The sequence below is a fragment of the Nicotiana tomentosiformis genome, chromosome 6, assembly GCF_000390325.3.
Source record: "Nicotiana tomentosiformis chromosome 6, ASM39032v3, whole genome shotgun sequence".
In the NCBI taxonomy this organism is placed as follows: Eukaryota; Viridiplantae; Streptophyta; class Magnoliopsida; order Solanales; family Solanaceae; genus Nicotiana; species Nicotiana tomentosiformis.
In genome coordinates, this window is record NC_090817.1 from 18,999,326 (window position 1) to 19,010,843 (window position 11,518).

The 11,518-nt window shown below is 37.4% G+C and overlaps 1 protein-coding gene across 2 annotated transcripts; it reads right to left on the reverse strand.

Moving 5' to 3' along the window:
* Positions 1-226: 226 nt before the first annotated feature.
* Positions 227-11,062, reverse strand: LOC104114353 (protein STRUBBELIG-RECEPTOR FAMILY 3-like). Of its 2 annotated transcripts, none has more exons than XM_009624779.4 (17): positions 10,933-11,062; positions 10,060-10,251; positions 9,197-9,326; positions 9,043-9,114; positions 8,876-8,941; positions 8,668-8,739; positions 8,519-8,590; positions 8,358-8,429; positions 8,215-8,280; positions 8,043-8,108; positions 6,402-6,778; positions 5,336-5,730; positions 4,229-4,500; positions 3,584-3,722; positions 2,862-2,998; positions 2,613-2,769; positions 227-777 (listed from the first exon to the last, which is right to left on the reverse strand). In XM_009624779.4, the coding sequence occupies exons 2-17, from the start codon at positions 10,223-10,225 to the stop codon at positions 679-681; spliced, it is 2,358 nt and encodes a 785-aa protein (XP_009623074.1). In that variant the 5' UTR covers positions 10,226-10,251; positions 10,933-11,062; the 3' UTR covers positions 227-678. The 2 variants fall into 2 exon arrangements, with proteins under 2 accessions (XP_009623074.1, XP_009623075.1); XM_009624780.4 differs by lacking the exon at positions 10,933-11,062 and adding an exon at positions 10,451-10,737.
* Positions 11,063-11,518: the final 456 nt, after the last annotated feature.

Consider the following 11,518-nt stretch of genomic DNA (forward strand, 5'->3'; position numbering starts at 1 on the left):
CCCCGCATATGTCTAAACCCGACCCCACCCCCCACCCTCACCCCACATGTCTAAACCTGAAACGCCCCGCACCCACACCGCCTCATTGCCATCCCTAGGCCTTATGTATAAATCCAAACTATTGGTTGGTATGCAAAGGCGATCTACAGCGAATTCTGTGAGTTCAACTGAACCTATTGCTTTCAGCTAGAACTATATATACATACATAAGTTTAAAATGAATACGTATAATAAGATCATACTCATTCTAAATCTACTTTATTGGCATGTGCCACAACAAGTGCATGAGAAAGAATGAAGAGATCCTTGTACAACCAAATGACTTTGTGCATGTACAACAAAATATACAACTTCAGAACCCAGGAGACACTCCTATGCTAACTAACAACAAAATTATAATAGTTGTCAAACAATGGGATATGTTTATCCTAAATGATATGATCCAAAAATTTGACAAGATTGAGATGAGCAAGCTGTGTTGTTAGCAGGCACTAAGTTTCCTGTGTTGGTTCTTTCAAGAATCGCGCTTCCTGTTTGCCTTTTGTTTCAGTATGGCAGGATAGCCTGCAACCTCGTTTCTTTGGTCCGAGTATCCGGGCTCACTTCACAAAACAAATAATCTTCAAATCTTGTTAGGTACTAACCAGCTGAATTCTCAGCATGAATGTCTAATTCAAATCATAATTCGCCATGCGATCTATTTTGAGATTCTCTTCTAATCATTTGAATGAGGTCCTGAACAACTTCTGACACTAGTGGCCTGAATTCTGGCTCATGCTACACAAAGATTCAAAAGTTAAGTAAAAAATGTTAAGGCAAACCTATTCAACAACTAAATCTCAGAAATTTCTGCTCGGATCAGCGCACCTCCCTCTCTCTTTCCCCTCACACACGGACACTTGTTTTCGAGAAGAACACAATGGTAGACGATCTTAAGAAAATTCCCTCTCCCCACAAAGCAAGGAAATAATAGAAGGCAAAGAGACTATCTATGTTGTACCTACAAGCTTCAAATTGGAAGACAATGTGGTATTACCATCCTTTTCAAACACCTGTTTTTGAACTTAATATTTCACCAAAGTAGAAAACAAAAGATGGCAACCCTTTACCCCCTACATTAATCGTTCCACCTCCAACATGTAATTATATCCCAAAGTAACACAGTGATACTAAGTTTGTACTACATTAACTAAAAAGGAGTAAGAGGTACCTAATGATTTTAAATTGAAAAGAATACGATTAATCAATCAACTACGCCTTAACAGAAAATAGGGTAGGTCGGCTATATGAATCCTCTATTTCCCTACGATCTACCGAAGCCCATTTTATATAAGAAAAGCACGATAGATAACATTTTAACTTTTAAGCATAATAATAGATGAAAATTACAAAAAGAAAGTGATAATATTTAAAAGCTTATTGGTTATTTGAAAGTTCAGATTGGTTTTGGTCTGATTCAAGCCAAAGAGTTTATAGTTTTTGTTACCGAAAAGATGTTATTCTGATTTTTCAGAAACATTTTTCTGAAGTTTTTTTGTTTTCAGAGACATGCCCAAATAATCTCATTACCATAAACGCAAATCTCCAATAGGGTGGAATTTTTCACTTAGCAGTTGAGGTAGTAAAAGAAGGAAAGTAAGGTTGAAAATGATTTATCTCAGTTTTCGTCCTCCTACAGAATTTCAAACATTGTGAACATGGTAGGACTAAGAAAAATGAAAAGTTACACAAATCTAACCTTTTTTTCTTCGGAAAAGGGCCAAATATATCTGTACTATTAGAAAAGGTTTAAATATACCCTTTGTTATATTTTGGGTCCACATATACCCCTGCCGTAATACTATTGGTTCAAATATACCCTTCTTCCGGTAAGTTTGTCCAAGGTGGACATCCAATCCTACGCGGCATTTATGAGGTGGATGCCACATGGCTTGCCACCTCAACGCCCCTAACCCATTTTACCCCTCCCTTCTATTTTTTTTCCACCACTAAAATTTTCTTCCCCTCCACCACTATTGTAACCATCACCGCTACCTTGAAAAATATTGTATTTCACATTTTAGTCTTTTATATATGGATTAGGGGCATTGAGGTAGCATGCCATGTGGCATGCACCTCATAAAATATCAGTGCCACGTAGGATTAGATGTCCACCTTGAACAAACTTAACAGAAGAAGGGTATATTTGACCAATAGTATTACGGCAGGGGTATATGTGGACCCAAAATATAAAGAAGGGTATATTTAAACCTTTTCTCATAGTACATGGGTATAATTGGCCCTTTACCGGGGGGGTTTCCGGTTATTGTAATTGTACAAAGCTGAGAGAAACTTTCTCAACTTTTTCCAAAAATCCAATTCTTCTATTTTTCACCTTATGAGAAGAAGCTAACAATCTTCTATATTACATTGTCCCTTTCATTTTGTATTAAAATATTTTACAAAGGACTACAGAAACAGATTGGCTGATACTTAATTGGCACGGAACCAAGGAATTTATACCCAAACTCTTCTACCTATTGAGACTATGGACAGCTAAGACTATGTCATCCACTCAGAGATTAGATAATGCACAGTAATAATTCAGATAAAGGCATAACATAATAACTCACCTGAACACAGCGAGAAATTATGTCAGCGAAGTGTGATAATGATTTAATGGGGTATTTTCCATTGAGAGAAGGATCGACCATCTTTGTCAAGGCATCAATATCGTGTAGCTGAGGGATTGCCCATCTGACCAAGAACTGCTCTCCTCGACTCCTTGTCCTGAATATGATATGCAATGCAGGTGTGTTATACTCCGCAAAGAAAGGAGGCACAACTAAATTATCTCAATAGGATGCAGAAGGGTTCTTTACCGATCATATGACATTCTGCCTGTTAATAGTTCTAACATCACTACGCCAAAACTGTAAACATCGCTTCGGGAAGTATAAATTCCTGACTCAAATTCTGGAGCACTGTAGCCATAGGTTGTGAGAAGTTGTCCCGACAACTGAAAAACCAGTATAATGTCAACTTGATAGTTTTTAATATACCTTAAACTTAATGCAAAAGTAATCAAACCTCTAAGATTAAGCAAGAGTACTTTATCAAAAGAGCAATAAACAATGTCAAGGTAGCAAGACCGATAATCCACATGCACATTGTGAGAAGAGCACCTTCACCATTTGTTTCTACTGCTTTTTAAAATATAAATGAGAAACAATGAGGTCTTTCAAGGAAGTTAAGCAAATTTTCTGTTTCTGATAACCTAATAAAGAAACACCAATATAGTGAACCAGGAGTATTTGACTAGTCTACTATGTTGCTCAGACTCTCCGAAAATGTCGCCGGGTATGTGTAGCAACATTTTGGAGAGTCCCCGCAACTTAGCTAGTCTAGTGAACCAGGGCCTGTGTTTCCAAATTTATAGGGAAAAGGTGCAAGACTTCTGAGGTTCACCCTATCCAACATCTTGTTGAAAGCACTTTGACCATCACTACTGTACTGTTCCTTTTTCAGTACATAGGGGGAAATTAATAATCCAGGGAATATTCCAGTTCTTTTTCTACTCCAGAACATTAGGGTAGCAAGTTACCTGACTCGTAGCACCAGACGATAGCAATGGAGCTAAACCACAATCTGAAACATGTACTGCCAACTCATCATCAAGCAGAAGATTGGCCGATTTGAAGTTTCTGTGAATAATAGGTGGCTCGCAGACTTCATGGAGGTACCTGCATTCCATAAAAACAAGAATGGTTAATTCAAATATGCTCTAGGTCACTTTTTCATGTAAATTTAAAGATACAAATCAGACTGCTTAGCAATGCTACCCAAATAATTTAAATTTTCTTCATTTTTTCTTGGACAGGCGGAAGCAAAGAAAGGAGTAGCAACAAGCAAAAAACAGCTACATCTGACATTTTATATTTAGTGAAGACTATTCCAGGTCATCATTTTGTGGCCTTCTATCATGCAATATGCACAACACAAGAAAGTTATGGACTAAAATAAGCCTGTGATTGACTTTGTCACTGTACCACAACCAATTTATTGTTTATATTTTTAATAACACTGATTTATCATCTAGAATCACCGGAAGTACTTATTATAGGTTCGTCCCCAAAAATTCTTCGCCCATTACAATTATAAGTAGGAGTTTATACACACACATGTGCACGTGCACTCGCACACACGTATGTGCATAAATGTTAAATGTGTGTACTGTTATTTGACTCACTCCAAAGCCCTTGCAGCTCCAAGAGCCATCCAGATTCGAGTATTCCACGAAAGTTGTTTCTTGAATTCATCGTCAGAATGAAGTGCATCCTGTAGTGTCCCGTTACTGCAATACTCATAGACCAGAAGCCTTTGACCATGCTTTGCACAATACCCCATTAGCTCAACAACATTAGCATGACGAATTCTGTCGATATTGTTTACTAGGTCAAGAACCTCCCCGTCCTTTTGTTGACTGCAAACTCTTTTGTCAAGCTTTTTGACAGCAAGCAACTGCATAAGAATCCAAAAGGAGCACGTGTCAGAAGCGAAATGTTGCAACCACTTGAATGCTGTGGTGCACAGTGCAAGAGAAGGAAGAGAAGTAAGATTTGCATACCAGAGAAATCCATATAGTACACCCCAAATAATTTATATAGAGGAAACAACATGCACATACATATACTTTGTTATTTAGAATTATGACCAGACAAAGATGCAGCTGCATCTCGCTGATCCTCTTATTAAGAGACGGACAAAAATAAGGGTAGAAAAAGATACCCGAACGCTAATATAGCTAGAAGGTTGATTTTCAGTTTAACAATTTCAGAATACAGTTAACAGGACAAAATTTCGTCAACTATGATGGTCACCGGAAGAAATTACCCCTTGGAGATTAACTCGGGACAAGAAGGAAAAGAAAATAACTGGAAGGGTCCTAAAGGGAAAATAGTGCAATTATTGCATCCTTGAGCGGGTGTTAACTAGCTAAAGAAATGTAAGAAACAAGAATATCAGATACAGTAGGTAGAATTCATTTAACAGATTTTCCTTGGTTTAGGGAATGCTATAGTAAAGGATACAGGAAAGTGGTGTTCCATAGCAAAACCATACTGGTATCACAACCATTCGTAATAAATGTAGTGCTAAGACACAAAAGAACTCTAACAATGTATATATTGACTAGAGTTTAAGTGGCTACTTTGATACTACTGGATGATAATTAGCAGTCAAGAATGAAGAATTATAAAAAGTTAGCAGTTTAGACTCTAGACAATCTAGTGGGAGTAGGAAACCCAGTAAATAAATTGGTGCATCATAATAAATTCATGCCGATTGAAAGTTATACCTTCCCATTCGGAAGCTCTGCTCTGTATACACTACCAAGCATTCCTGATCCCAACAGATTATCTTGAGAAAAGCTATTGGTGTATTGCTGGAGTGATGCAATTGTGTAAGATTTCACAGAAGTTAGTGGAAGTGGCCTGGTTAGAGGCTTCACTGCGGTATCTTCAGCAGGTGCAATTGGCTTGACAATAACTCTCTCTTGTGGAAGAGCCGGCAGAGGAGGAGGCGGAGGTGGTGGCATCAAATCAACATCAAATCTGCTAGGGTTTATATCATTATTATCCTTCTTTGGCAGTGCACTCGTGGTTAGCACATTTACCTCCTGCTCACGCGGTGGCTTCGGAATGGGAGCCAGACTTCTTGGTTGTTTTTCTTTTGGCTTCACAACTACAGGAGCTGTTTAACACATAAGAAGACGACTTATCACTAAAAAATAGAAGGTTAAACTTTGAGATTCACAAACTTTTCAGTTCTAAATGCTGCAAAACAGACTTCCAAACTCATGAAGAATCTACAAGGGCATTTCAAATGACAATAGAAGAGCATTTGAGAGATATCATAAACTAGGGTATTCACACCAGAATCAGAATCTAATCCCAGCGAAGACATAAACACTAGGTGATTTTTTTCCCTCTGTCCAAGCCTTGGGGGATAGAGTTACCTGGTAGCTATTGTTGGTGGGAGGTAGCAGGTATCTCGTGGAATTAGTCGAGGTGCACGCAAGTTAGCCCGGACACCACGGTTATTAAAACATACAACAACAAAAAACCGAGTGAATCCCACAAGTGGGGTCTGGGGAGGGTAGTGTGTACGCAGACCTTACCCCTACCTGGGAAGGTAGAGAGGCTGTTTATACCCTCGACTCGAGAGGATGATTAGAAACAAACAAGGTTATAAAAAAATTAATAATTATTAATATAAATACAAACATCAATACACATCAAATGGAACCCAAATTAAGGTAAGTGTCTTTTTTTCTATGTAACTAAGGGAAAGAAAGTTGGACTTACTAACACAGTGACAATAGATATCATGAAATAACAATAGATATTGAGTAATTGTAGCACCTTTCTCTGTGTCACGGCCAGGTTGGACTAATGAACTACTATCTCCGGGATTCTCTCTGGCACCCACATAAGGAGCTATTTCATGTTGTTTGGGGGTTCTTTGAGTTTCATGCCATTTCCTGAGGCACCTCGGTAGAAAGAGCAGGATCGCTAAAACCAATATTATAAATGTCAAAACTGCTGCAATTGATATCCAGACCACCCTTTTAGCAGATAAAGACTTTTTGCGTCCTGTTGAACTTGATTCTGCAGATGCTGCTGGTGGTGTCTGTGCTGAAGTTGGAGACCCAGAAAAGGGTGGCGCAGAAAGGGGTGTTGTTGATGATGTTGGTGGAGGTAAAGGAGCAATACTACCGTTGAAAGGATTTCCATCTTTTCTGCATGAAAACCAAAGGCAGCAAGCAAACAACAACATCAGCCGTCACTGATCATAATCAACAGAGCATGTATAAGATGGTCACAAAATGATCCAACAACTGACACATCATACATCCATCCTTGCATGGAACAAATATGTGTTCAACTGAATGAATAAGATTGCCTGACTTCCATGTAATTTTGGCCTGCCCAGAGTTAAGGGCTCAGTATATGATTAAGGCGGGTGACCTAACTTGAGCTGAGGTCTGGCCACCATGGAATATGAACTTAAATTATGAACAAGTTTAGCCCATGCGCCAGCTTGCTAAACTAAACACTTTGCAATTTTGTTTATTTTGAAAGGGAATACCATACCTTACTTGTTGCATGTTTTCTATTGGAAACAGTCTCTCTATCCTCACAAGGTAGGGGTAAGGTCTGCGTACACATTACCCTCCCCAGACCTCACGGTGTGGGATAATAGTGGGTATGTTGTTGTTGTTTAGCTGTTGCATGTTTTCATATGCATATCGTACTCTGCTTTCCGTGTATCTATATTTATATCTGTTATCTAGTTATTGTGTCTGTATGAGTTGCTTACTTCCAAGTTTGAGAGACTGACCATACGATAGAAATCATGAAATTAAATGACATGCTTATCAGGATTGTTCTTTTCATTTTCAGGTAAATTTCTTATTTTGTAATTCTTAAGTTTACTCATTGAGCTGTCACTTATGAGACTACACCGGGTATGTTGTTATTTTTGTACTCATTGAACTGTCATTTATGCTAAGGGCAATTGTGGGATTCATAGCCATGTCAGACATTAAGCCTATATTGCTGGTCATTTTGTACGAAATGCTCTTGCCGCATACAAGCACACCCATTTTATTAAGTTTGATTTCAGCAACTTGTAAACAAGAATTTTCTTGGAATGGGTTACTTTTTATGTGCTCAAGCTTTAAGGGAGGTATTGAGAGAGAAAGGTTACATATGTGGTTGTAACCACTGACAAGTAACAATATTGACCTTCAACAGAAATTTGTTCCCACGGTTTCGACCTACATGTCTTCTATCCACGGTTTCTACCTACATGTCTTCTATGATTCTATATCTTCTCTTTTGGGATATGTTACATGTCAGATAATATTTCCAACAAACGATGAGGGGCACAAAAATTTTATATCTGGCCAAGATTGCATTGTGATGTACAGGCTGTTGACTCAATATAAAAAACTGAAAGCACATAACGAGTATATGAAAGAAGAAAATGAATGTACTTACTTGAAATTGGGAATAGAGAACAACTTCTGAGGTATGGGCCCAGAAAACAGGTTGTTTTCCACATTCCTAGAAAGGACACAAGGAGAGTGGAGATATGTTAGTAAGATATCATCATTTTAGAGAACTGAAATAATATTAGAGTCAATTAGTCAAATGTAGTTTGAAAGAGTACAAATCTGCAAGGGGAAGATCCTGCAAAACATCAAGAGTCCCAGAAAGCTGATTATTCTGAAAATGTCTGGAAATAAAGAAGTTTCGCTTTATCATATAGACCAAAGTTATAAACCAAGTGTATAATAAGGTTGAATTACTTACAGAGTAGTTAAGGAAGACAAACTTCCTAGCGATGATGGCAATGATCCACTTAAACTGTTACCTGACAAATCACTGTTAAAAGATAAATAGGCGAACCAGTTATGCATATGACAAAAAAAACTAAATGAAAGAATAGAAATGCTTTTGTTTAGCTGTCGTACAGATTGACCAAAGCCGTGAGGCCGTGAAATGAATCAGGAATTTCTCCAGTCAAATGGTTTCCATTCAGAGACCTGACACACAGAGAAATACCTTACCAGATTCTTTACAAAGAAAGCAACTATTAATCAAAACTAAAAGTGAAACTTACATAGCTGAAAGTTGACTCAGGTAAGATAAAGAAGTAGGGATACTTCCAGAGAACTCGTTAGCTGAAAGAAAACTGCCCAAGGTAAAGAATGTCAACTTTTTGCTCAATAAGTAAAGCTAGTTACATCAATGTATCCTCTTTCGCCCTTTTTTTTTTGTGGTGGGGGGGCGGGGGGTTGTTCCTTCATAGGTCAAATGGTAGAACTTACATATTCTGCAAGGTAACTGGGAGAATGGACGGAATGCTTCCGCCAATATGGTTGTTGCTCAGATCTCTGCCACAAGAGATAGCCACAATTACTGCTCACATTTCATTACAGTAGACTACCACTAAATGGAAATATTCTCATAACATGAAATCTTTTGAGAAGCTTACAATGTTTTGAGAGAAGAAAATGAGCCTAAATTATCCCCTAGTTCACCACCCAAGTTAGCAGCATTGAGTCGACTGGAAATGCCATGAGAAGTAGGATTAGCATTTCAGTTCCAAAATATCTATGAAATGTTGCGGCAAAATGGAAAGTCCTTACATCGTTACTATATTTGTATTTTCGCATATGACCCCTTGCCAAAGTCCATTACATGGGTCTCCACCAACGGTACCCCAGCCTGGAAGGGACGGCGATCCCAGAGCAGCATATAAGCCATTAATTGCAGCAACTTGACCAATAGAAAAAGGAAACTTTCAGTAAGAAATTCCAAACATAAAGAAGAAAGTGCAGAAACTGATCCATGAAACCATATGAAAATTAAGAATCCAATCAAATTACGGAAGACTAACTGCAAACTTTCCTCAGAGGCAGTTAACCAGATCAATAGGCGCAAAAGCTGCTAGTCCTCAACTTTGCAAACCCAATAAAATGTCAGGGCAGTGCAAGTGAAGATACAAACTTTATTTACCAAACGTAGGAGAAATAATGTAAGAATCAAGATGACTACTTAGTTCAAATGTAAGCGGTGGTGGAGCTAAGTAGAGGGAAGGTGATTCAATTCCAATTCGTTAAAGAATTATACTTTGCAAATAGGGCAAAAACAAATTCTTTGGTTACATATCAATTGTTGAATTCCCTTGAGAAAAAGTCTAGCGAAGTGGCAAAAGGGATCAAATATTGCGTTAAGTCATCGGCAGACATAGTCAAACATAAGAACCTTCAGTCACTTGAGTTCAAATTAAGCACTAGCTTAGATAACTACATAGTCACGCATAATCAGCATTGCACAAAACATAAAAAGGCAGCCCAATGCACAAAGCACCCCACATTCACGCAGGGTCTGGGGAAGGGGCGCACCCCAAGAGGTGTGATATAGACATCCTACCCTAATTGGAAATTCCCCTTGATCATGAGAATTTAAATAAGAAATGACAAATAACCCGCGAACGTTCGTGACTTACCATCTCCAGGGTAAGTTTCATCTGAATGTTGAACAGCAAAAACTAATAGAACCCACACCAATATCTCCAAATTCAAGCAGCATACAACAAATCTCTTCTCATCCATTGGCCCAAAAATACAATCGTTTTTCTTTAAACTACCCTTCTTTGGAAAAATACTCTGCATAGCCAATTATACATAAAATTTCCAATCTGCAATACCAATAAAAGTAGACCTCAATGTCAGTGTTTCTCTTAAGCTTAATAATGCAAGATACACAACAGCACACTGAAAATACAAACCCAAATCAAAAAGATTAGAAAAATCAATCAGTGACTAAAAATAACAAATGGGTATCTAAAAAGAACATACAACAACAACAAAACAACAACAAACCCAGTGTAATCTCACAAGTAGTCTTGGGAGGTAGTATGTACGCAGATATTACTTGTTTTCCGGTAGACCCCCGCCTTAAGAAAGGTAAAAGAAAGGCAACAACAAGCACACCAACCAGAAAACCGAAGAGGAAATACAAAACTAACACTAGGTACTTCAATCAGAAAATCGAAACGAAAGCAACAAGTAAAATCTAAAAAGAACATAAAAGAATCAAAAAACCAAATTCTTGAGGGAAAAAAAAACTAAACTTTTTAGAGTTCAGCAAGGAAAAGTATAGAACAAGAAGAAAAAACGAAGATTCCGTGAATTATGAGGAAATAACAAAAATGTGTGTGTGTGTGGGGGGGGGGGGGGGTGTTATGATTTCCACACAAAAAAAACAGACGCTTTTACACTGAATTAAGCAAAAACAAAGAGGATTAAGGACACGAAAATAAAGTTTACATAAAAGTAAGCAGTGATTAAGGACCCAATTAATGTCAGATTAGTCTTACCTTTGTAATTGCTGAAAAAAGAAAAGAGTAAAAAGCTAAGCTTTAGAAAGTTGCAGAGAGAGACTGAAACTTTTCTTCTTTTCCCAGTCAGTGAGTGAGTGGAAGCCATAGATAATCTGATTTTGAGTCACTTTTAGGAGGTAAAATTCAATACCACGCGCGATAGTAGTGCGTGATTCTTCTTTCTTCTTTTGTTTCTTCTCTCGTTTCCTCTTCCAACAACCATTCTTTATTTTCTCAAACTAATTACACAACAATTATAATACAGATATTATTATCTGTCTAAAAGTTACCACCTCCGATTTATTTTATATATAATTTTAGCCAAATAAATTTATTGCAAAATATGCTTCGCTCTTGAAAATAAAAAAGACATTTTTTCTTTCTCAATTATATTTTTGCTATAATATTTATGTGATTTACTAAAAAGTCTTTCAAAAGTTATTATTTATTTTGAGGAGAGATAAATGGTAATCTAATCCAATAACCCTTATGATTAATATTATTTAATAATTTTCTTAATGAATATATTAAAATTAAAACGACATTCAAAACGAATCAGAGATGATAACAAGAATCAGAGTGA